General features: G+C 42.7%; 1 protein-coding gene across 1 annotated transcript in view; it reads left to right on the plus strand.

Moving 5' to 3' along the window:
- Nucleotides 1-25,778, plus strand: part of Pitpnb (phosphatidylinositol transfer protein beta) — a 52,641-nt gene extending 26,863 nt beyond the window's left edge. Inside the window, exons 8-11 of the mRNA XM_048450732.3 lie at nt 6,456-6,533; nt 17,517-17,627; nt 19,950-20,072; nt 23,930-25,778. Coding sequence (XP_048306689.1) covers nt 6,456-6,533; nt 17,517-17,627; nt 19,950-20,072; nt 23,930-23,980 — 363 coding nt within the window. The 3' untranslated portion in view covers nt 23,981-25,778. The remainder of the gene's footprint in view (nt 1-6,455; nt 6,534-17,516; nt 17,628-19,949; nt 20,073-23,929) is intronic.
- Nucleotides 25,779-26,766: the final 988 nt, after the last annotated feature.

Raw genomic sequence — 26,766 nt, forward strand, 5'->3', positions numbered from 1 at the left:
CAGGTGCTAGGATTAAATGCGTGCCCCACCACCGCTTGGCTGTTTGTTGATTTCTTGAGATGGTATCTCGCTGTGAAGACCAGGCTAGCCTCCAAATCAGAGATCCATGTGCCTCTACCTCCTGAGTACTAAGGTTGTTAAAGGTATGTGCCATGACACCAGGGTCACAGTCGCTTCATTTTTAAGGGGTATAACATAGTAACATATAGTAATGACAGTGTTAAAATAATAAGTAACAGGGTAATTCTGTACATAAAACATAGCCAAAACAGTAAACTCAGTCCCCTTGGGGTGAAGGGATGGAGCGGGAACCACAGGCAGTTGTTTTAGGCACTGTCAACACAAGCATCTGCACTGTTTACCACAACGACATCTCCTTTGGGAGCACCATTTGTTTTCCTTGCTCTGTTGTCATTTGTCCAGTGTGTCATATCACACATTTTGTAGTAAACTTCTTTTCCAGAGCTGAAATTCTGAATTCTCTTAGTAATCTGCTCTCATAAACAGGGCATTGACTTCTGGCTAGGAACGGATAGCGTTAGAAAGCAGGAAGCCGCTAGCTTGGTTGTTCTTTAACCTACCTACCATGGGGTACCTACCATGACATACCCCAATGGCTGTATGTGGCTAGGCTGTGGTAGATACCCATAGTCCATCTGGGATCATCTTGCCACTCCAGGACTGTTTGAAGGGTCTCTGTAGAATTAGAAAGAATGAAACACTCTGTCCGCACTTCTCAACCACGCTGATTGTGTCTTTGGTCTCCATACAGGTGTTTGTAAATGTGGTTTTAGGGGTCATGGAAAGCAAGATTCATGGAGGGTTGCATTATAGAATATTTTTAATGCTGTTTTGTTCCTCTGAGGTGCATTCAGTAACAGAAACTAGGCCAACAAGTTATTGACAATTAGTGGACCTTTGGGACTCTGCTTTAATGAATAGATAAGAATGATTTGTAATTAGCATAATAATTATATGCAAATGAAGGCTTCTGAATTGCTCTAAAACACTTCTGAACTGTTTAAACAGCCCTCCTGAGATCTTGTTACTCTATTAATTTGTGTAGCAAATCTTTTTTTCATAGATCATGCAAAGATAAACTTCAGCCCGGCCCCTATGCTAGTGATTAGGAATTCCAAGGTGGTAGAACCTGAATTAATGAGATTTACTTATACTGTATTAATGGTACTCTGTGGGAACCTGCAAGGGTGAGGAGTCACTGGGGAGATGTAATTAAAAACAGAAAAGAAAGCTGCTGATTGGAAAATAACTGTTGAAATTGGTTTATTAAACAAGTTAGTAAATGTTATTTCTTTCTCTGTTATTTGTTATAGTAACATTCAGTGCAAACACTCTTTTAAACATGCTGGCCTGGAGTATGGCTTACGTTTTGTCAACTCCAGGCATACTGTCAGCCTTGGGATTAGAGATATTTTCTTTTTTTTTTTTCCCCTAAGGGCCCTAATATTTAAAGGAAGTAGAGTGGTGCTAATAGGTTGAATGCTTGTTATTTGTCTTTACATTCCATTTAGCCTCTCCCTAAGCTTTGCTGAATTGAGCAGTAGTACCCTTCCATTTTAAACATAGTATCTCTGAGCTGTTTGAGTAGACACCTAATTAATCATCATATGCTAAAGTAGAACATTTGATAGCAGGCCGCGGGATCCTAACGTTTACTTTGTGAAACTCCCTCTGGGCAGCAGGTTATATAGACTGGGTCTGTTCTTTATGAGCAGGTATCAGGGAGTTGCCATGGCTGGTGGTGCTTTTGAGTAGCTGTTCCTGTTTCTGCTTACCCTCACCTCTGCTAACCCAGGCGCACTCTTAAGTGGTTTCTGGTGTCTGGGGCTCATCTTGATTTTCCACGAGCTGTCAAGAAACTTACCTCCTACTCCCTTCCCTATTCATAATCATGAGTTAAATCTGGGTGCAAGGACATACTTAGGTTGGCTCAGCAAAGGTTGTATGCTTGTATTTTGGGGGACAGCCACTAGGATAAAAGATTCATAAAATTAATATTCTTTGTCTTTAAAATTAATGTGGTTTCTGATGAGTGGTGGTCAATAACAGATGTGTACCCGAGAGGTAGTGTAGCTTTCCTGTTCCAAGACAGAGCAGTTCCTTAGGTGAGTTTAATGACTGCACTCTTGTGACTCCATTGTGGAGACACTAATCCATTTATTTACCATATAGTACTTTGTTCTCCGGGGGTATCTTGGCTTCCATTCGACTTCATTTTTACTTAAATGAGAGTTTTGGTGACATAGCATTGGTTAGCACGAATTTAAGTGTGTCTTACGCTGATGCCAGTGTGCTTTTGTGTCATTTGAGCACTATTGATGGAGGAGCAAGTACTGTCTTGAAAGGTGCACCCAGCTAAATAATGATGATTTCACAGGTCCTTATCCTGACCAGGCCTCTGGGCATTGTCTAGATAATTAAATATCTAGGTAATTAAATCACAAAAAGTGCTAAGCACAATTCACCTTAGTATAATAAGATTTTGCTCCTTTAAACCGGATTTTAAAACCTGTTGTTTTTTTTAAGTGTATTTCCTTGGCCTAGTGAATTTGCTCTTTTTTCCCAAGGATTACAGAAAGTGCATAGCAGATTCAGCTTTCAGAATACCCAGGAGCTGAAGACTCAAGCAGACTGCAGCTGTCTTCACCCACAGTATTCTAAAAGAACTAATGAGATGAGAAGCCTGCAGCTGGTGGCGAGCACAATAAACCATGAGCCAGGGGCTTCTCTTCATCAGAGCCTCCCTTTCCCCCTGGGATCCCAGAGGAGACAGAATACTAACAAAGCCAGCAGGCTGTCTCATTCCACACTATTGCTCATTTGCAGCTGTAATTGGTAGCTGAGGTTGCATTCTGTATGCTGAAACTGTCATACATGAAGGAATGTATTTGTTCATTGTGATATGGATATAAATCGACCAGTTTTCAAATCCAGAGACCAAATCAGATACCCAACATAAAATTCATCAAGAAGATTCTATTCAAAAAAGAAAATAGTATTTATTGTAGAAATACAAAATTGAGATTGTGAAAACTACATCCACTTTTTGCCTTTTCATATTATGCTACTTAATTCAACTGATTAAACATTTACGGATTCAAACTAACTCAGGCAAAATGTCTAGGTTTTGACAAGGTACATTATTCTCACCTGTCAGGGTTAAGGTGCTATTGTTAATAATTGGGTTATATTATATTTTTAGTATAATATCTTTAGTGATTGCTGCTTTGCATTCTTAGAAAAAAAAAGAGAATGTTTCATTTTGTGTATACACCTCAGGAAAACCCACTTGGATACTCCTGGTGCTGGGGCTGGCTTCTTGGTTTTTTTAAATGTCTGCTTCCTGGGATTACTGACACCTATGGCTGGCCTGTGTGGTCTAGTTATGTGAGCCATGGAACAGATCAAAGAGTTCAGTAGAGGCTGGAGAGATGGCTCAGTGGCTTAGAGAACTGGCTGCTCTTCCAGAAGACCAGGGTTCACTTCCCATTACCCCACATAGTGTGATTCACAACCTTCTGTAATTCCAGTATCAGTGGATCCAGTGCCACCTTCTAGCTTCTTCTGAGGGCAATGTTTGCATGTGGGATACACAGATACACATACAGGTAAAACATCCATACACATAAAAGTCTGGTTGAAGTCCAGGTATAGGGAACTTTTATCAGTTCCTCTTCGCTGGATGGTGAACTTCATGATGCGTTTTAGAAAAGCAGCCATGGCTACCCCGCATTGATGATGAAGGCTTGCAGGTGTGCCTTCTGAAATAGTGTCAGATCTGGAGTGACACTTTCACAAAGTTTTCGGTTTCTTTAGTTTCTGCATCTACTGCAGAGGGTTTCTGTAGATGTGTGACATAATCTGCCTGCCATGGAACTGGGGTAAAAAAAATTTTCCATTTTCCCCCTCCTCTAGTTGACACCTTTGCTGGTCTCTTGGGGCCGACTTGGAAATGATTGATGCCAGTCAGAATTTAAACTGAGTTCTCCCTTCTTTGTAAGTTGCTTGGCCCTAGTGCGGGGACTGCCTTTATTCAATGCCATTGGTTTTATTCCTTTGACCCTAGAGGCAATTGTGTACAGTTTATTTTGTGTTTATTTACTCTTCCCATGTGTATGGGACAGGTTTAAATTTCATAGCACTCCACAGTTTTCCATACTCAATTCTAAAATCCTGTTTCCCTCTTTCCTGTCACAGTTGAATACATCCAAAGCCAAGGCTTGTCTTGCTGCTGTGGCATGTATTAGCCTTCTGCATTTTTACTATTAATGTCGCATAAAACAGTAGTACAACCTATAACTGTCAGCTACTCACACACAGAAATGTGTTTACTATTCAATTCACTACAGTTCAGGTTTGGTTAAAAAAAAAAAAAGAAAAGAAAAACAGGACTGGTATTGCCATGGCCACATCACACCCCAGTCAATAAGAGAAAAGGGGCGTGGGTTCGCTCTCATAGGCTGGTGAATCATGACCAGCCTTCTGGGCATTAGTCTGATGGTTAGAATTTAGTTGCTGAAATATTTTAAACATGGTATGCCTTTCTTCCTACTTTGGTTTATGTTTTGTGAGACAGGGTTTGTCTGTAGCTTTGGAACCTGTCCTGGAACTCACTCTGTAGACCAGGCTGACTTAGAACTCACAGAGATCCCCCTGCCTCTGCCTCCCGAGTGCTGGGGTTAGAGATGTGCTGCACCATCACCCGGCTTCTCTTTACTTTTGAATATGAAGGCCACTTGTCTCTTGGAAGGGGTGTGTTCTTAACTGGTTTTTTTGGTTTTGATTCTGACTGAATGTTCTCTCTTCTCCTTTGGTAGGTAATAGATACTTCTTGGGGTTTGGGTACCTTTTTTGTTTTGTTTTGTCTTGTCTTGTATGCCACTTTCAACTAGACTGATGTTAGGAACCAACCCTGTGTTCTGGCCCTTACTGTCCTGTGGTAGCTATCCCATAGGGTCTTTGATGGAAGGAAATGGAACTAGAAGTGATTGATGTAATGATGCTTTTTAATTTGGGGGAAAGGTGAGCTTTAATTTCGAGCCTTTGCTCTAGAAGAGAATTGTTTAGAGGTTTAGAGGTATGCTTTTGTTCAGGTAGCTTACTTCTGCTTCTGAATGCAAGTTTTAGGATCCCCTATTCAGTTGCTTCTTTCCTGAGTCTGAGAAAGCACATCAGCTTTAATGATGCAGGTGTGGGTCTATGAACTCATCCCTGCTGGCAGAGAGTGAAATCAGTGCTGTTGTACACAGACAGGTGAAGTGACTCTGGTTCTGCTTGTCTCCCTGTGTGTCCTTTCTGCATAATGTTGACTGGCCTTATGTCCTGGCCATACCACATTAACTATTTCAGATTATTGAGACCCAGTGAAGCCAGCCAGGTTCATGTGTTTAATAATTTCAGCCCTTTCTCTAGTTTCTGAGACAGTGTTGAGATGACCTCCAGTACAGAGTCACATGTTTACCCAAGCATGCTTCTGAAAAGCTTAGTTTTTTCCCTGATCCTCACTCTTTTTCTTTTTCACATGGTTTATTTATAACACTCCCTAGGAATTAATAGCATGCCATATGCATTTACTAACTGGTCTCTTCTAAGTGACCACTTGCCAGTATATTTTCTTCGCTTTGGAGCATGCTCCATGCATGCTTTGCTTGAATGACTCTTACCTAAGAACTGCAGTTTGCAGCCAGGGTTTCCTCTCAGCCTGGTTTGGGCACTTTCTGCACAGTGTTTGTGTCCTTCACAAGTGCTGTGGCGCACCTTGGGTCTGTGTTGTGACAATTAGTGAAATTCCCGCTGTTTGTGCACACTCCAAAAATAACTTGGCTCCTGTGGAGAGAGCTGGGGGAGAGGGACAGGAACTTCAGTTGAGTGAAATGATTTAACTCATTTTGTACAATCTGCCAGGCAGGATACACTGAACGAAACAGAGTTTACATGCATGAGTCGTAGATTTTTGTGGTCATCCCTGGTTTGCTATCACTGAAGAGTTTCACTCACCCGTCCCTACCTTTCATGACAGTGAAGGACACAGATTTAGCCAGGAAGGGAGGAGGAACATGCAGGAACAGGGCCTGTGGTCTATTGTAGTGCAGTAGTGGCTCACAGTGGCAGAAGCAGCCCAGTGCCACCATGTACAGGTGTTGTCGAAAGTCAGGTGTTAGTTCTTCAGCATGTCTGCTGACTGTCAGCCCTCAAACCCTAATGCTTCGCAGCCCAGCAACTAATCTTGGTGGGCTGCCATCACTCAACACTCCTAATTCCATAGTTGAGACAAAAGTTTAGAAAGTAATGTGATACAAACTGCAGGTGCTGCGTGTGGACCATTTCCCCGTGTGTAAAGACACAGGGAGCTCTAGCTGCAGAAAGCTGCCTGGCAAGATTAAAAAATGGTTTCTGGTTTTCTTCTTCATCTCTGACTCCGTTTTGCTTTACAGGACTACAAAGCTGATGAAGACCCTGCATTATTCCATTCAGTCAAGACCAAGAGAGGCCCCCTGGGACCTAACTGGAAGGTACTGGCTGCTGACCTTGCTGACAAGTGGAATCTTGACAACATAATAATTGACAGGTCCCAATTCTTAAAAGAGGTGGTAGTGTTTAAATAAAAGATAAACACTGCACAGAGGGTTTTCTTTGCTTAGATAAGGACTTAGGACCATTTGCAGCTGGCCTGTAAGTGCATGCTACATTAACAGTCATGCCGTGAAGAGGGGCAGATGACTTGTTCTTTGGGGACTGTGACATCTTCTGACTCCAGACAGTACAGAAATCCTTTTAAATGAAGGTTTCTAGTTGGCATCTGCTCTAAACAAGTTCCCTTCACATAGGTGTTTCTCTGACCTTTTTAGTAGATAGGTTTCTGGAGAGCTGAATACCAAAGCAGTTTTCGTGGCAAGTATTTGCATTCAGGTAGAGCACACCTTCACTCCATTCATTAAGTAGGAAAAGTAATTCCAACATAGTCTTGTTGTATAGTGCACTCCACCAAATGGAATCCCTTAAACAAGGCTTACAGTGTTGGTGGCAGGTTACTCTAATTAGTTTGACAGACCAGGAGGCACATAAACACCCAAATCTGACCTGAGCAGATTTTTTACTCACAGGATTTTCTTGGCAGCCAGGCTCTAACAGACTGGTTACATCAGGAGACATTACAGTGCTGGCTGCTGCTGTAGAGGATCCCTGAATGGCCCTATTATAACTCCTGTTATAACTATATTGTAGACTGTTGCATATCAACTAAAACGAAGGAGGGATCTGACTTTGTTTAATGTGAAATGAGCCATTGCAGGGTGTGGTCATTCATGGCTTTAATCCCAGGACTCAGGTAGAGGCAGTAGATTTCTTATGAGTTCAAGGCCATCGTGGTCTATGTAAAGTTCCAGGACAGCCAGGGCTACACAGTGAGACCCTATCTTAGAAAGGAAAGACAGAATCATAATTTGTCTTATTTTCACATTTGTTTCCAGTGTAGAGTTCAAAACTCTTCCAACCTAATAACCATGACTAGAGACTTAATGCTCAGGAATTGGTAAATGTCACACAAGCATCATCTGAGTCCACTCTAAGGATTTGCTCAGTGTCCCCATCCTCCTTTTCCAGGTTTGGAGCTACATCTATAGACACCCCTAGGTCAGGCTGGTGGCTCTCCAGGGTATATCCCTCTATCCCTGCTGAGGTGATGCTGTTATCTTTGGTACCGACTCTGGCTAGCAGTACTTTCACAGGGGATGAAGAAGCAGAAGGCTTATGATAAAATACTGAGTTCTTTCACCCAATTACCAGTGTCTGGAGTATAGGTTTTACACATCTGTCACATGGTATGTAAAAATGCTGAGTTCCTTCACCTGATTACCAGTGTCTGGAGTATAGATTTAACATACCTGTCACATGGTGAACCTTTCTGCCTGGGTGCAGGACTTTCGCATGGGCACTTCTAGGAGGTTTTCCAACCAACTGTAGAATTACTTAATGTTTTTTACTTTTGCTTGGCTTTTCTGCATCTTAGGAAATTAGAATGTGTGTAACTAACTTTGCTTGTTCTTGCTTTGTTACTTTGATGTATGCTTACCCATAGACCTTTATCTCTAGTTTATTACTTAAAATTCTTGAGTAGCTTAAGTTTGTTTGGGGACAGGGTTTCATCATGGGGCCCATGTTAGCTGGGGGTCACCATACAGCCCAAGCAACCCTTGAACACTTAGTGAGTCCCCTCCTCAGCCTCACGACACTAAGATGACAGGCATGAGCCGTAATGGTCTGTGCCTAGAAAAGCAAGTCCAACAGTGACTTCATGTTGACCATGCAGAAGGCTCCTCCGACCCACCTGCTTGGTGATCACTTGCTTACTTCATCCACGTGGTGACTGGTGGAGGTATTCATAAGAAGCAAACAAGTCTTCTGGCTTGAGCTGCTATGGCTTTGGGAATGATGGGGTAATGAAGAAAAACAAGCCAAACCACCATTTATTGATGTGCAAGGACAAAAAGGTTATATTCGTGACAATAGCTGAGCACACATGGGAATAAGCGAGCACCTATGGGTTTGGTCAGTGGGCATGTGTCCTTACTCTCCCTGGTGGTGTTGGCAGGGTGAGAACAGAAGAAATATGTGTGGGTATGACAAAACTGTGGCACTGCCACAGGGTATGGCACATGCTCTGTGCTGTACTGTGCAGGCTGAGAGGTAGCCTCTCTGTGAGCCCTCCTTGCATCATCCAAGCAGCAGGCTGTTGCTTACCAGTCCACATTCCAAAATGTGCTCGAGGATAGGTGAAAACCTCAGGATCTGTTTGTTTGCCTACATGTGTGTCTTCAGTTACTTGGGATCAGACCCAGGACTTGACACGTGTTAGGCAAGTGCTCTGTTCCTGAGTTACATCCTAGTGATTGCTGTGACACTTCCTCATTTGATATAGGGATACTTTGTATTGTACTTACTGGCAATATTCAATTGAAGCAAGAAGGTTCTTTGTCATCCCAGGTACTATAAAAAGGTCACATTTAACCTTCCAAACTTTACAGTGGGCTAGATCAGGTACAGGTGCTCTGTTTATAAGTGAAAAATGTGGCCAGAGAAACCCAGATCTACGGGTCCGCAGACCTGAGCCCAGTGCTTCTCACAGGTATAAGGAGTGATGGGGCAGATCCTTGTCTGCCACATTTGTCGGGTTGCATGGTAACAGTTGAACTCTGTCTTAGACAGTTCTGCACACCTCCAGTGATAGGAGCACAAAAGGAGACCCATTCCAATACTGTGAAGACACATACATTAGGATTTAGATCACGTAAGCTTTGATCCTCAGTTTCTATACCTCTAAAATGCAGTTGTTAGCACCAACTTCAGCAGTCATTGAGAGGATTAAATGATATGAGTAAGTGCTGGACACAGGAAGTGGTATCAGATGGTCAAGTTCTCTATCCGTGTGTGTGTGTGTGTGTGTGTGTGTGTGTGTGTTGCACTGTTTTACACTACAGAGATCTTCTCTAGTACCAAACAGTCCTGCACACTATAGCTAGGATTGATTTGTCTTTGATCACCAGTCTGAGCCCCTTGTCCTCACAGTGTTTAATGATTAGCGCTTGGTATGGGTCAGCTATCAGAGGCCACAGAGTTTTGAGGCCTTCCTTCCACAGCCAGGTGGTGTTGCTGCTCAAGAGACGTTCTCATTTCCCAGGCTTGTTATAGGCACAGGCTTTTATTTTTTTCCCTTATGGTATGATACATATTTTTACTTAAAAACAAACAAAACCAGGAATACACTGTAGCCCTAGAGACATAAGCCTGAGTTGTGTGCTCATTTTCCTTCTGAAGAAGGAAATTAAAAGATCTTTGTTGCTTAGAGTTCAACATGAAGTGACTTTGTGCATGCTAATAGAGCAATTTATAACCTGATTAGGAAGTTTGCTGCAAGGCAGAACTGCTGATGAACATCTTATTTCTCCATGGCACGGTGTGCATGCACACACATGCATATGTATGTGTAGGTTTTGGTTTCTACCTGGAGGGTGTGTGTCTTGTGGCACTGGCACAGCCACCTCTCTTAAGGGTTCCAATAGTGTTTTATGTGTGTGTTCCTCCTAGCTTTCCAGTTTCCCGCTTCTGATCCTGGGAGTGTCGGCTTCACAAATTGAAGATTATGGTGTCATTCTAATCCAACGAAAGGCATAATATCTTTCTTCATTTAAGTCAGACACTGTTGAAGAGTTAAGCTTTTATTTCTACAGATGGATGATTGTTAATAGCTAGGAGGTTCTACCAAAGCATCTGCCTCTACAGTGCCAGACATTAGAGCGTATGGTAATTGGGTCAGGTAAAGGAGTTGGCCCAGAAATTACACTGGTTTGATGTGTCCTGGCATTTGAAGGTTGGCCTTTCAGACTCCTGTTCTATGCACTGCTCAGTTACATTCTGGAACAGCCCTCGTGACCATTCTGAGTTCTCCAGGCTAGAGAAGGGCGCTGCAAGTTGTAGAGACGCCAGTTTATTTCCTCCCTGTCCTCGTGATTGCTGTCTCTTTGTACCCATGTGTGTGGAAAGATGACAGCAGCCTTGGTTGTCAAATGAAATGTAAAATGTAAGGGATGGGAACAATGATGGAAGTTAGCAATGAGAGAGAACCTGCTGTGAAAGTCTCATTCCAGGTGGAAATTAGTGGGGAAGGCACCTAGAGCTTCCTCCTGTGGCTCATAACCAGATCCTTTTAGTGGCTCTCCTAATGGAAAATGCTGCCTGCCACACTCCCAAATCCTGAACTTCACATGCCTGAGGCCCAAAGCAGCTAAAAGTACGCTTCCTCCCTGTGGTCTCATGTTTAAAACCCTGTAACTATAGCGTGCAGAGCTCAAACTAGTTTCTGGTTAAGCCACATTTTGGATTCTGGGCAATAAAGAGGTCTACAGACATGAAAGGTTTTCAGAGGAGATTACACAGTTTGGTGACTTTACTTTTAGCTTGAAGCTTCTAAAAATGCATTTAGTGCTTAGTTTGTATTATACATGTAAAACTACTGCCTACTAAGCCTTCACCTTGGTTTGGCTGTGGAATGCCTCTGCTTCTAGGCAGATCTGCAGGATTCAGGACTCTGGAATGTATGCTGCCTTGTTTGGGAAGTGACTTGGCAGAGCAGGCCTCTGGTCAGGCTCTTCATGAGTCTAGTGGAGTGGGACCCTGCAGCTGTACTTGTACAAGGTCGCTTCCCCATGAGTAAGTGTGTGAACTGTGTCAAGGTATTGTAAGGGAACATGGACTCTGTTCCACAAGCAGGGGTCTTCCTATTTGAATTTATTTTCCCTGTAATTATGAAATTACCTATGATTAGTTTACCCTTTGGATCTTTTTGAAGTTAAGAGTCTCCACCATGAACCCTCACCCCACCAGAGCTATGTGGGCGCCCATGTGATGCATTTGGTGCCTCAGGTCAGAGTGGTCTCCTTGTTCACCTTCTGTCTTGTGCTAAACCACCATGGTGTCTGGCAGTTCCTGGTGTAGATGTACCCTCAGTGGGTGCTTAGTACGGAGTTAGTTAACTTTCATTATCCAGTGCAAATCAATAAGATGTAGAAAAACACAATGTCCAGCCCAGGCCTGTCTGGAAGACTCACAAAGTAAAAGCGGTCTAGAGAAGAGAAGATGGTATACGCTGGAGAATGGGGTTTTTCTGAGATTGTGGTGTACATGCTTGGCATGCGTTTTGTGATCCTGTGTTGACATTTGCTGGTGCACACCCTGGCAGCCCTCACGGCACATTTATTTTTAGCTTTCTTAGTGAGATTTCAGTTGGAAACTTAACGCTCTGAATTCGGCCGCCAAAACTGAGCATTCTGATTGCCTACCACTGAAAAGCTAAAATGCTGGGGGAGTGTGAACTGCACTGAAGACTGCTCTGCTGCTGCTGCGGAGCGTTGACTCTACTCCAGTGCACCCCATCCCACCCTCGTCCCACGAGGTAGCGTGTGAAGCTAGTGAGGCCGAGAGGACCAGGTCAGGAGAATGCCCTTAGATGCTTTTCTTTTTGTTCTCTTACGTTTGTATATATTTGTTTGTCACAGACTCAAGAAATTTGTTCTTGAGGCTAATGTTGGCTGATTGCTTACCACATAGCTCCACATGCTGCTGCAAGTCATTCAGTCCTGATGTGTGGTTGCTGTGTCCGTTGCTTCCCTGAAGGCCTCGGCCACATGCCTCAAAGTAACTTAATACGTGCTCTTAAATTGAAAACATGATTTGACTTGGGGAGTTTCATTTATAGTTAGTAACATGAAATGTAAGGAATTCTGTGACTATACAAACTGTTTAATGCAATTTTGAAAACATTTTGCAACTAACTAGTACATGCTACATTATGGATGAAATTTAAATTATGTGGGGAAAAACATAATGTGGGGTTCTTTTGTTAGCTCAGGACTCTCCTCTTACAGAACTTCTGGTTGTTCTTTTGTTAGCCAACCAGTGTTCCCTTCTTTTAAAAAGATTTCCATTTTAATTTTTAATCTTTATAAAACTCACTTACTGGCAGAATAATGGTATTGTCAAGTAACAGAATTTGTCTTAGCTGCCTTGCTGCAGGTAATGAAATCATCAGCTTTGGCTGGATTGGAACATTGTGTGAAAGACCTTCATTCTATTCCCACCCATTGTTGTTGTTTTGAGAGGCAGTTGTTTTTAAGGCAATAAAGAGGAAACATTGAGACATATTTGTATTGTTTATAAATAATCAGGAAGCTGTGGCCCTCAGCAGTTGAGATCCCAGGTACCCTATACAGGCTACTACTGGTTTCTGTCACAGCTTTGAACATTAAATGTTTCTCTAATGTTTTTTTAATTAGGGACTGGAGAGATGGCTTATTGGTTAAGAGCACTAGTTTTTGCAGAAGACCTGAGTTTGGTTCCCAGCACCCACTTATTGACTCATGACCTGTTCCACAGTTCTAGGGGATCTGATGTTCTCTTCTGATCTCTGCAAACATCAGGCATATATGTGGTACATACATGCATGCAGGACACAACTCTCTCTGATGCACATAGAATAAAAAAATGAAAGATTTGTGTTGTATTTATTTGCACGAAGGTGTGTACATGAGCAAACACTTGCATACACCTGTGTTTGCCTGCCACAGCGTACATGGGGTGAGTTGATTCTCCTATTGTGTGGCATGGAGAGGTGGAAGTTGAGCTCTGGTAAGTCAGGCTTGGCAGCATCCACCTTTACCTGCTGAGCCATCCTGAGTTACACATCTCTTTACAGGAATGCTCTGGTAGCCCCAAGAATGCCTGTGATTTACTTTGCATTGTTTAATCTTAGGGAAATTTAAACATGGGCTGGACCAACCTTATCTGTTAAAGACCCTAAACTGAAGGCCTGGAGAGATGGCTCAGCAGTTAAGAGCACTGGCGACTTTCCCAGCACCCACATGGGGAGTTACAACCATGTGTGACTCCAGTCCCAGGGATCCAGTGCTGTCTGTTTGCTAGCTGTAAACACTCATACTTACATAAGCACCTAAAATCTCAAATATTTTATGCCCTAACTGAGCTTTCACCTCAGTCTATTTGGGAGGAGCCCAAGCACACTTATATTGTCACAGGCAAAGGAAAGAGGACAGTTTGAAAGAGTACCATAAAAGTTAAGGCAAAGGAAGCCTTTGTCCTAAAATGAGAGCCAAAATATTTTAAGAGTCAGGTGGTTTTTTTTTTGTTTTGTTTTGTTTTGTTTTAAATAACAAGGTAACCTCTCCTACCAGTGATACATACAATCATGTGAGTTTTGAAAATACAGTGTTGTACCTAAAAGAAAAAACTTGGTTGTTACCAGTTTCACATGGCCTGGTTCTTTTACAGGTGTCTGGCTGTCTAGATGCATCTTGCTACTGGTTTGTCCTTTCTCCCATAGCAGTTGATCTTAAAAAGGTGGCTCTTCCCATAGCTATAGTGCAAGAAGCAGAACTACTGTTGAGTTCAGGGCCAGCCTGGCTTTAATGGTCAAATGGTCCTTCGTGGCTGTGCATACAGTAGCTATTATTTAGAAGACTTGAAAAGTGTTGTGGGTGTGGAGAATGTTGGTTACTGAGTGGGTTTGTTCTGAATAAGTTAGTATATTTGTATTTGCTTCTCTGATAACAGGGCAAATGATAAGAGTTAATAGCTTTTCATCTTACCCTATAGATTGTAGAACTGTTTAAAGCCCTGTTTGTTTGTTTGAGACAGGGTCTCTCTGTAACTTTGGCTGTCCTGGAACTTGCTCTGTATACCAGTCTGGCCTCTGCTTCCTGAGTGCTGGAACTGAAGGCATACATCACCGCTACCCATAAAGCCCTATTTTTTATCACTGGTTTAAAGCCTGAATTAAGAGATGGCTCCCTATCAGTCTATTTTAAACAGGAATTACACTTAAAATACCATGAGCATATTATTTATTGAAGGAAAACATTAGCTTATGTATTATTGTCTTTCTTTGATATTACTTTGTCATTGCTTTCTGATGACTTCAGTGAGGTGCTGATATCTACCAAGAAGACTATGCCAGGAATTTGAGGCAGCGGGCTTTTGTGTCGTTGAACAGATTTGAGTGGATTTTTATTGTGTTTTTAATAACTGCTTGTAAATTGGATGGAAAACAAGAAGACTGAAAATAATTGTACATCTGAGGTATATAAGCTTCAAGAACTAGGATTTTTTGGTCCCATTTATTTTTTAAATTTTTTTTTAATTTTTTTAACTTTAAAACAATCTTCTTATTTTACATACCAATCCCAGTTCCCACTTCCTCCCCTTAAAATAATTTTTATAACCCAGTGCAAACTCTATAAATTGCTGTGTTAATTGGCCTAAGTAGCTTGCCAGCATCACTAGGAAGCATATGGGAAACAGCCTGGTTCATTGTAGAGTCACTGTGTGCTTAGAGTCCCGTCTCACCTGTGGAGGGCGCCTGTGTTGCATTTAGTCCCCTTGCTTTTATAAATTGTGGGAGAATTCTGAAGAACTGTCATTCTGACGGGTGAATCTTTGTGGAGAATGAGGTATGCAGCTCTTAGGGTTTTAAGGAAACTGTTTATAGCTCAGAGTTACCAGTACCTGTCCAAGACAAAAAAATGCTTAGAGCTGTTAGTGTTGCAGGGAGTGTGAACAGGGCCTTGTGTGGATATAGGGGGCTTCACACGCCATTAGATGTAAAGGACATATTTTGTTTACCATCTGCAGCCTTGGAGCTAAGCTTGCTGAGCCCTGGTTCACCTCAGTGGATAGTCTAGAAGAGTGGAGCCAGCGAAGGTAGGGAGGGGTTCCACACAGTAGGAACCAGGGTGGATCCCGTGCTTTTGACCTTGTACCAGCTAGACCTGCCTGACACTTGAGCCACATTCTGCTCAGACTCAGCAGCACTCACTGGATCAGAGGCCCCAGCATATCCTCACCTCATTGTTTATTGAAGAGATGGTCTATGGAAGGCTCACCTTAACGGTACTTTCTGTAGAGCTTCAAGGCAGGGTGTCCAATAGAAGCTGGCTGACCTCTACCATACCAGATGTCCAGCTTAGAGCCAAGCTTGCAGTCGAGGAGAGGGAGTTTAACTGGCATGGTAGAAATAAAGATATCTAGAGAGACACTTGTATGTGTCTCAGTCTGACTTCAGATTATTCAAACAGTAGGCTCAGTAGTGGGAATTTCCCCAGGAATCTTGTGCTAAAAGAAGGAAGAGTACCTGTCAGAGGGGGAGCTTGTCTCCTAGAAAGAGATTCCACAGAGTTCTAACATGTTATCATCACCTTACAGGATAAGACTTCAGGTCTGCATCTTGTCAGGGCTTATGTACATAGCCTTAGCCCTCTATTTAAACTTCAGTTCCACTTTAGGACCCCAAAGATGGACTTGAGGGGTTTGCTGCCTATCTTTAACTCTCTTCCTCCTGTGATCACATTGAGTAGTACTCCTTTTTCTGCTTGCCACTATTAAATTGGCTCTTTTTATTGACTTATTGATGACAGGTGTCCAGACCTGACTCAATGTAACTTGGTACCCCCATATCTGATAACATCTCTGTGTACTAGAGTCTTTGATGAACGGTTCCCACCAAGGGCAACACTGTTGTTTTGTCATTGAAAATACACATGTGTGGGCTGGAGAGATGGCTCAGAGGTTAAGAGCACTGACTATTCTTCCAGAGGTCCTGAGTTCAATTCCCAGCAACCACATGGTGGCTCACAACCATCTATAATGAGATTTGGTACCCTCTTCTGGTCTGTAGGCACACATGTAGACAGAACACCGTATACTAGATAGATAGATAGATAGATAGATAGATAGATAGATAGATAGATAGATAGATAGATAGAGATAGATCTTTTTTTAAAAAAAAAAAGAAAGAAAAAGAAAATACACATATGTGAGGACTGGAGAGATGGCTCAGCTGTGAAGAGCATTGGCAGCTCTTCCCACAGTCCTCAGTTCCCAGCAACCACATGTTGACTAACAACCTTCTATAATAGGATCTGATGCCCTCTTCTGGCATTCAGGTGTACATGTAGATAGAGTATATATCTTTTTAAAAAAATTCAAAGAAGAAAATACACACATTTTCTGAGTCAGTTTTGTATGCCTGGTAGCACCTAACATGTGGTGATGTGTAAATAGTCCCCACTTAATAACTGCTGAAGCCAGCTGTCAAAGTGAGGTATATTATACACAGACTAACGCCTCCCCGAGGCCATGTGTGTGGTTAAAGCAGAGTTGTTTACACTAGGTGGCAGATAGCTGCTAGATACCCAGGTGAATGTCTCATCACCCTTCCTAACTCTATGAGGAGGTGGGGGGTGTAGTCAAGAAACTCAGCTGGGGTAATTATTTTTCAAGGGGTACAGCTTAACTCCCTGATGTGGCAGTTACATGGCTCAGAGGACAGCTGCTTGCAGCATCCCCATTTATCCAAGAAAGACTTGATTTCCACCTACATCATTTGTGTGGATCTCTGGAAATTGGAGCTGCATGCACAGGTCGTTCATGGTGTTTGCGTTGCTGTCTGTGGCCCTCTGCTCTCACCAGCTGTGCTGCTCCACTTGGAAATGTTTAAAAATACAGAAAATGGTGAAACTCCACAGTGGGAGCTAGGAAAGCTTTACCTTGTTTAAGGCTCACTACTGATAGGACCTTTACCATACATAAGAACTCCAGTGAAACCAGCGGTGGTGGCACACACCTTTAATCTCAGCACATACCCAGCTGGGTCTACAGAGTGAGTTCTAGGACAGCCAGGGCTACATAGAAAAATCAAAACCAAAAAACAATAGTGACAGCAGCTAACAAACTCATCGGTGTGTTCTCACAACTGGGAAGTAACTTGGTGTGTGGCAGGGGAGGAATACTGGTCTTTTGTTTAGATGATTTCAGATTTCTGAATTAAGCACAAAACCAGTTTTCCTTGTGTGTCTGTGATGTTGTTTTATAGCAGTCGGTCTTGATTAGAACCTGTACCTAAGTCATAGTTTTTCTATTTTCTCATTTAGAAGGAACTGGCAAACACCCCTGACTGTCCTAAAATGTGTGCCTATAAGCTGGTGACCATCAAGTTCAAGTGGTGGGGGCTGCAGAGCAAAGTAGAAAACTTCATTCAAAAGGTAAATCTGCTTACAGTGGGACTTCCTTGTGGGAGATTTGAGAGAAGGTGACTGTTGGAAAATGGTTTCTATGACAAGCATTTTATCCTTTATGACATTAAAGTTACTGCCACTGTGTCTGTCTGAACCCCTGAAAACATCAAATTCAAATAACAAGATTTTAAGAGACTCCCTCCCTTCTTCCCTCCCTCCCTCTCTCCCACCCTCCTTCCCTCCCTCCCTTCCTTTCTTCTTAAGGTCTTATCTTTTGTGTGTGGATGCTTTGCCTGCATGTATATCTGTGCATCGTGTGCCTGTGGAAACCTTGAAGAGGGCTTCAGATCCCTGAAATTGGAGTTAGAAATAATTGAGAGCCGTCATCATGTGGGTGCTGGAAACCAAACCTGGGTTGTCTGGGAAGAGCTGCATGTGGTCTTAACCTCACTGAGTCATCTCCTGCCCTTACGGGACTGCTTAGGCGCGATGCAGTGTTTATTCAGTGAGCTTTCCAGTACAAAGTCCCTTCCATGACTAGCTTGTCCATGAAGAGACCTAGTATCCTGGCCACTTTTCTGGCACTCATGCTGTCTTGTGTGGAGTATCTTCTGTAGAGGTCTTGCCAAGAATAGATAGACCCTCAATTGGTAACATGATCTGAGGATCCTTATCCTAATTTCTTTTTTAAAAAAATGAAGCCTGGTCTACAAGAGCTAGTTCCAGGACAGGCTCCAAAGCTACAGAGAAACCTGTCCCGAAAAACAAAAAACAAAACAAAAAATGAAGATAACATAAACAGTTAGATATAGAAGGGGGATCGCGGTGATGTGAACTCATTTATGTATACTGTTGCCCAACATCTCAACAGAACAACAAAATACAATAGGTTATAAATACACAGGAAGATGCGGGAATAAGCTATGATTACTGTTCCTATAGTATTTACCCCCATCATCATTATAGAGATATCTTTGGGGACTGGAAAGACAGCTCAGTGGTTAAGAGCTGCTTTTTCAGAGCACCTGGGTTTGATTCCTAGCGCCCACATGATGGTTTACAACTATTGGTAATAATAATTACCAGGCATAGGGGATTCATACCACTTTCTGGCCTCCATGGGCGCTGTGTTGCACATGAGGTGCACAGACATGCATGCATACACATAAAAAGAAACCCTAGGAAATAAAAAGATGTCCCTGTTACCCCCCGAATTCTCACAGTGCTTTTTCTGCCTGTTCCCAACCATCCCTTGAGCATACTGTGTACGTGCTGGCCTTCTTTCTCACCTAGACATTGTAATAAATAGGTTGACAGTCCAATTTAAAAGTCACATTTGTAAACATGCAATTTTCTGTTCATGGAGGAAAGTTGAAAATTGTTCCCAAAGTTTCGGTTGTTGTATGTATTTTGCTCTCCTTTTTGGGAAAGTTGAAAACAACTTAAATAGTTGGGTATTTAAATTTGGTATTTCTATACATGATTTTCATATATATGTTTATGTGTGTGCATACACATGGGCAGTAATGTAGTGCAGAGTACATAATGGGAGGGTTCCTTCAGTGCAGCATGCTCTTTGCTACCGAGAGAAGACTGGGTCTGGTTTTGTTGTAGAAAAAATCTAGTTGACCTTTGTTCCTTGGCATTGAGAACAGGTGTCAGTATATGAAGCCCAGCAGGAGCGTATGGAATTCAATTATGCATGCTGTGCGCTCTTGGCTTTTACCAGACCATTAATCCTTTTGTCAATGGAGATTCTTTCCCATTTCTCAGGAAACTTTGAAAATAAGTTTTGAATTATGTTTGTTATATGTCAAACATATATACCAGTGTGTACCAGCTGCGTGGGTGTGGAGGTCAGAGGACAGTTTGTGGGAGTTGGTTCTCTCCTTACACCATATGAATCCATGTATTGAGCTTAAGTCATCATGCTTGGAAGCAAGCATGCTTACCTGCTGAGCTGCATTGCTGCCCCTTCACAGGGAATTGACTTTCCTGTATAAAATTATGATAGGATAGAACTAATGTTGATATAAAGAATTTTTATTTTATTTTATTTCTTTTTGTTTTTGCTTTGTTTTGTTTGTTTGTTTGTTTGCAACAAAGTCTCTCTACATAGCCGTGGCTTTTCTGGAACTCATTTTGTAGACCAGGCTGGCCTTGAACTCATGAGATCTGCCTTTGCCTTTTGAGTGCTGAGTTAAAGGTATGTGCCACCACGCTTGGCCTAATTTCTGCTATTGTATAAAGTGGTCTTTTAACTAAGTACAAGTTCATTTTATGGGCTGCTTGGGGCATGTAAAGTTAATGTGTCACTAATTGGATGTTTTTGCCACTTTGTTTTAAAAGCAAGAAAAACGGATATTTACAAACTTACATCGCCAGCTTTTTTGTTGGATTGACAAGTGGATCGATCTGACAATGGAAGACATTAGGAGAATGGAAGATGAGACTCAGAAAGAACTCGAAACAGTAAGACCAGTTGTGGTAGTTCTTTTTCCCTTTATAAACCTGTATGTTCTTAGCAAGTGTAGACTTGGAGTTGGACAGAGTGTTACTGCAAGCCATTTCTCACCACGTGTATTTTCATCCAAATGGAACCTTTTGGACACTCCTAAAGGTGTACCAAAGCTTTCTTAACCTAAAATGTGTTTCTTGTAAAAACATCCCAGTGCTTTGTACTGGGTCTTGGGCATCAGTCCTTCTGCAACAGTACCTGTCTCGGTCCTTTTCATTTTACATCGAGATCCCTTGGGCTCAGTCAGCTCAGCTCCTCCATAGGCAAGGTGAGGACAGGGAGTCCTCTGAGTTCACCAGTCCCACCTCCCTCTTAGCACTGAGCTTTTCTTCCTTGAAAAACTCTAGGCAGATTGCAGTAGTCTTTGACAAGAGGTCAGGGTATAGTTTCATGGCTAAACTTGCCCTAGCTCCTACCTATAGCCAGTGGATATCTGCACTCTTCCAAGGCCATTTTCCTTAACTTCCTCCCACAAGGATTTGGTTTTAACTTTTTGCTGAGCCATGCTTTTCTGCAGTTGGTAGTTCATTCCCAAAGTGGGAAATAAATCCAGGGCATGTCCAGGGTCCCACACAGTCACCCTGAGGCCTACCAAAGTTCCTGGCTCTGCAAGCCCTGCAGGTGTGGTATCTGATGAGACTAGAGCCCTCATGTCATGGAGAATGGTGGGAAGTCAGGCTCTTTGATAGGGAAGGAATGCTGTCTCTGCTATAGCACAATGAAGAATTGTCTGCAGTTGGTTACTTAGGGTGATCAGGGCAGGCCTGCTTCTAATTAGCCTTATACCAATCTTTAGAAAGGAGTAGGCTATATGTTCTTAATAGGGCAATAGAATGTTTAACCTATCTTACATTTTTATAAGTGAATTTTGCTCTAGATTATTTTAGGTTGATTGAATTTGGAGTGTACTTTCCCATAGAGAAAACATTATAAAGGGGTTGATTTTCTCTTGCTGCAGCAAAGTTCTGTCTTTGGAGTAGGGTGGTAGAATGATCAAGCCTGAGTCATGCTGCTCTGGCCTTCACACCTTTCTCTCCCTGTGCTCCCTTCTTCTCAATAGTTAGGTGCTTCTCTGTAACTGGAGGTTTCTCTCCGCCCACCAGTTCACGATTATCCACTCTGAGGCTGTTAATTACAAACTGGCCAATGGCTCAGGCTTATTACTAACTAGCTTTTACATCTTAAATTAACCCATTTCTATTAATCTATGTGTTGCCACATGGCCATGATGTTAACTCACATCTTGCTTCTCCTGCAGTGACTGGTGTCTCTCTGACTGACTCTGCCTTCCTCCCCCTCCCCACCCTGTCTCTCTGCTTGGATTTCCCACCTAGCTATATTCTGCCTGACTATTGGCCAAATCAGCTTTTTTATTAACCAATGGTAATAAAACATATTCACAGTATACAGAGGGCATCCCACATCACTCCTTTAAGGAGCAGTCCTGGTGCCACCCCTCCCAGCAGGAACTCTTCCTCTGCTGTGCCCTCCCTTCTAGTGCTCCAGATTCCAGAATATTCACTTCTTCTACCATCTACTCTGGAGCAGCTGCTTAAGCTGTAGCATGACTGCTTCCAGCCAGTGTTTCCTAAAACCTCAGGGTGGCAGAAAACCAGCCTCAGGGAAAAACCCTTGCCCTAGTTGGGCGTTTTGTGCTAAACTGTCAGTTGAGGAAGACTGATCACCTGGTGACCAGGCCCTTGCACCCCGACTCCTTGGACAGAATATGTCTGAAGTCTGCTGCTCCCAACTCTTGATTCTTTCAAAGTTCTCAGCCTGCAGATACCTGAACACACCATGAGATCCCCTAGCCTAGAGGTGCCAATTCCTGCTCACACATGTAGCAGGAATTTCTTCTCATGCCTAGTCAAAGACTCTCATACAGTATAATATTCTTAATTCACAGGTATTTTAAGAATTGACTTTCTTTTTATCAAAACACTTTTAGACTTGAGAATGTCTGGCCCCTTAAGTTGGGCATAGAAAGGACGTGCACATGTATGCATGTGTATGTAGCCTGAAGTTTGCAGAGCTGTAAGAATTAACCAGGTAGTAGAAGAGAACTGGCCATACCCTGGGGTGGATTGGAGGAAGGAATTGTTGTAGAAATACAGTGTTGTTTGTTTTATTTTCTTTTTTCTGGTTTTCTTCTGTGAGTTTTTGTTTGTTTGTTTGGTCTGTAAATGTTAGAAATACCTGCTCTTTTGCTGGTTTGTGGGTTTGTTTTTTTTTTCCCCATGTGCTATTTCTCTGTGTCTCTTCCTTTGAGCCTTGCTCTTTTCAGTAGTCCTGAAAGCACTAAGAAACTGCTCTAAAATCAGCCAAGGTAGCAAGCACCTTCATGTCTTCCTGTCTGATCCAGAGACAACAGTGAAAGGTGGACCAGACTATTATGCCCCCTTCCCCTGAAGCATTTTCTCAGAGCATATTGACAACTTCCCTTGGAAATGTATCCCTGATAATTTGCTACCAGACTGTGGAGGCCTTTGTTTAGATACAGATACAGTTAACTTTTAAGACTGTTTAAGAAAAACCTCACACAAGTTGGTTGAAGCCAGGACCTCAGAACTCGATCCCTTCTAGGTCTACATGAGAAGCAGACAATCTATGTAGTCATTGCTAGACCTTCTTTTCTCCACTTGCTTACTAACCCCTATGTAGAATAATTTTAGCAGCTCATGATTTTATTTTACATTTAGATGCGTAAGAAGGGTTCCGTCCGAGGCACGTCGGCCGCTGATGCCTAGATGAGTTCCCTGTAGGTCAGAGACATTTTCAAACTGTGTAAGTGAAGACTTGGGTAAAAGAATGTCTAAAAGCCTGCACCTTTTGGTGATGGGGAGTTAACTGCTGAGCGCGCCACAGGCTCTTGTCTACATTGATGGTATTCCGCTTTTAGAACTGAAGAGGTGCCTGTTGTAGAAACTGTGAGCATGTATGTTTTGTGGATCATTCTGTGGGCCAGGTTGAGTGTCATAGTTTCATCCCACTGTCAGTGTAGTTGCTTGTTTAGTGGCACTGTCCTGGAAACTGGTTCACCTTTTGATAGCCAACCGATTAGTGGAACCATTTCTCAGTAGAACATTTTGCGGTTCCCATGGTAGTCCAGGATCTCTCCTGCCACACTATCAGGCTAACTTCAGAAGCTCACTGTAGGTAAAGTGTGTTCTGTGTGCCACAGTCTTCCTGTTGACTCTATAGTTCACTTCACTTTGTAAGCCTGACACTTTTCTGTGGTATTCCTACCAAAGTCTATGTGCCCATATGACATTTCCATAGATGGAGCAGAGAGCATCAAATCCACTCCACAGGCATAGGCAAAGAATGAGAGCAGCAGAGCCTACTGTTGTGTGTAGGTGTCCATGTGCTCAGACCTGCACTGGGCTTCCTTGCTGCTCCCGTAACAGAGCTGCCTTCCCCACATCGACTAAGGGAGAAGTGCTTGGCCATGCAAAGGAGCTGCTATGCCAGACAAGAAATGAGTAACACTTCTGAGATTTCCTGAAAGCTCTTTATCACTCACGTTCATTAAAAACAAAACAAAAACTGTTTTTTGGGGGGTTTTTCAATTATTGTCACTTTGATTAAGTACTAACTTTCAGTGATTTTTTTTTTTTCCCCTTCTTTGAATTTACTTTTCTCTATGATGAAATAAAATGTTTTGCCTTTAACATGGCTGGTCTTTTTGGACAGAAATGAAGTTTTAGGGTGCCATAGTTTGGGGAACATTTTCTACCAAATATTTTCCATATTGAGTGTCTCAGGAGAGCCTATGGCCTAACTTGCTGTTTGCTTCTTTACTTTCTTACAGCTACGGAGTCAAGGTCAAGTGAGGGGAACAAGTGCAGCCTGTGACGAGTGAAGATGCTACCAGTGTCTCTGTGTTGATGTTTCCAGCGTGTGCCTGAGATGACTCAAGGGCACGTGTACTCACACACACATATATATACACACGCGCGTGTGCGCATGTGTGTGTATGTATGTGTGTATATCTGTAGCTATATGTAAAATACATATGGCTAGAGGCCTAGATACACACACAAGTGTATATATGTATGTGAAAACATTGAAGGGATCAGTACAATTTCTCCAAAGTACTGTACCTCTCTTCAGCAAAAATACTAAAGAAAATATTTTCAATATATAAACCTGGAATGGATTTTAATAATCATCAATGTGATGCCCTTGATGGATAAATGGACTGCCATGTGGTGCTGGCTGGCATGCTTCATGAATGCCAGGTGTGGACCAGTGTGTATAGTTTTTGGTTGTTTCTGTTTTTTCAAATCACCACACATACACTTTTATTTTTATCCCGTCAGCAACAGACTCCTACAGAAAGATATCTTCAGATTGTTAGATACTCCAGTGAATCCAGAAAGTAAACTCTGGATGTTCTGGTTGTATTTGTAACTATTTATTTCTGGGTAGTCACTATCTTCCGGCCAAATCCAACAATGTCTGTCAAGTAAAGAGTCAAATTAAAGCTCTTTACTAGTTTGCCCAAGGGGTGGGGAAATCTTTTTTTTTTAATTGCCACTTTTTATTGGATTTTTGTATTTTGAATTTTCAAGTATTTTTCTATATCAAATCTAGCAAAAAAAAAAGTGATGACGGTTTGTGATTCCTAATAAACACTAGACAATATTCAGACTCTGGTTGAGCAAACAAGGCTTTACAGGAAGTAACCTTGATGGTATTGCAGGTCGCACAGAGCTTTTCTGTTGAGCTCTGTTTCTGGGATCCAGTGTGGATGCTATGCAGATCATCCATGTCGCTCTGAGCACAGTGACAGTCAGCTCTTTGCCTGCTGCAGTCCTAGCCAGGGGGATGCTGATGGTGAGCTGGGAACAGTTAAATGTGGCACAGCACTGTCCCCATCCTGAGGCCAGCTTGATCCTGAGCATTGCTGCCGACATTGCTTCCTTTCTTCCCTCTTCTTCTTTCTCCTCTTTTTCTTTTTTCTTTTTTTTAAAGGAAGGAACAATAGCTAGGTAAGATTTTTTTTTTAAATTAACTTTTCTGTATGATGCTGTTTTCCCTTGTCAGTCCCAGAAGCCTGACCAGAATCATACTGTTGAAACCCTCAAGTTACACACTGTCTTTTTAACCTACACCACCACCCTACAGTCCTCCATCCCCCATAGAACACATCATCCCTGCAGTGAACTCATTAGTAACTGGTTCCTTTGTTGACAGGCTTGCCCTACGTGCCCCTCCTCCCATGTCCTGTGTTCCCACGGGAGCAATGACAGCACTTCCCACTGTATTGCAATAATACCCTGTCATCCTCGGCAACAGACCCTGGCTTCCATGTGTCCTCTCAAGATAAAGGCTGGTGTTTTTCCTATGGATACTGGTGGGAGATGGGTTTGGTCACATCAGTGGAAAAGGCACCAGAAGGGTCATTGCCAACCCCAGGCAGTGGAGAACTCAGTCTTTACCCCAGTGAAACTAATTCATGGACAGCTATAGTCTCATTGGGAGCTTGGGCACACAAGGAAATGAGAGCTTGGTGTGGACTCTACTGTCTTTCTAACAGCTGTTGAGATTGAGGGACGTGATGAATGTCAAATACCCGTTGACTTGGCAGTCTCTTGTGTAAACTACAGTAAGACAAAGTAAGTGAAATTGAAACAATAAATTTGGTCACAAAATGATGCCTGTGTGCTTGAATGGCTGTTTCCCTGGTGCCACTGGCTTGGAGCAGTGTGGACCACTTCAGTGCTAGCTTTTCAAGAGTTCTCTGGGTTTCAGCAATCCCACTCTGAGAAGGAGTGTTTTGCTGGTCCTGTGCGGTGACTTGTTCTTGACATGGGCCCATGCCAGTCAGGTTATCACGTGGTTTCAGAGGTGTTTTCCTGTCCTTACAGGAAGCTGAGAACTGTTAGCCTTGGAGTTTGTAAAAAAATATTTTTAAAGGAAAAATTCAGAAAGCCTTTGTTTTTAAGTGCTCTGTCAGGCTCTGCTGTCATGTCTTACTGTCTCAAGATCGTGTCTCTGGGATATTTCGTCCTTTAGAACTTGGTTGTGTCACCTGTGCTCTCTGTTGGAGACAAGGCCTACTGCCTGAGTAGACTAATGTGCAGGCTGTTTGAAGTTCCTTTCTTAGTGTTCTGTTTCAGATACAGCATCAGCATGCCTGGTGATCTAGTCTCTTGCATTTATCAACCTGAGTGTACACAGTCACCTGGCACTCAGCAGAGGTTCTGAGGCAAATAAGGGCAGATGTGCAGCCCAGTGTGGGAGACAGACATAGATAGGAACTGGTACAACACAGGTTGGCATGATAAGTCTTGAGAAGTACTGTTGAAGCTTTACATACTGGGCAAACAAGAAATTGACGAAAGTACTTGAAGGCCCAGGAGCCCTAAGACCTCCCAGAGCCTTTTCCTCTGCTGTGGAGGGCACAGGCAGGTGAGACTTTGTACCTTTTTGACACATGGCAGCCCTCTTCCCTGGCCTTCTGTTTTACTGTTCCACTCACTTTCCATGCTGCCTCCCTTTGTGTCCAAGGCTGCTCAGACTTCCTGTCCCTCAACCTGATGGTGTTTTCAAGTGGCCCAGTCCCTGTAGACATGTCTAGGAGGTAAGAACTGCTCAGCTCCCCAGCTGAACTCATGGAGAACATGCTGACCTTGCTCTTGG

This window comes from Myodes glareolus, chromosome 2 (assembly GCF_982192425.1).
Source record: "Myodes glareolus chromosome 2, mMyoGla1.1, whole genome shotgun sequence".
NCBI classification, from domain to species: domain Eukaryota; kingdom Metazoa; phylum Chordata; class Mammalia; order Rodentia; family Cricetidae; genus Myodes; species Myodes glareolus.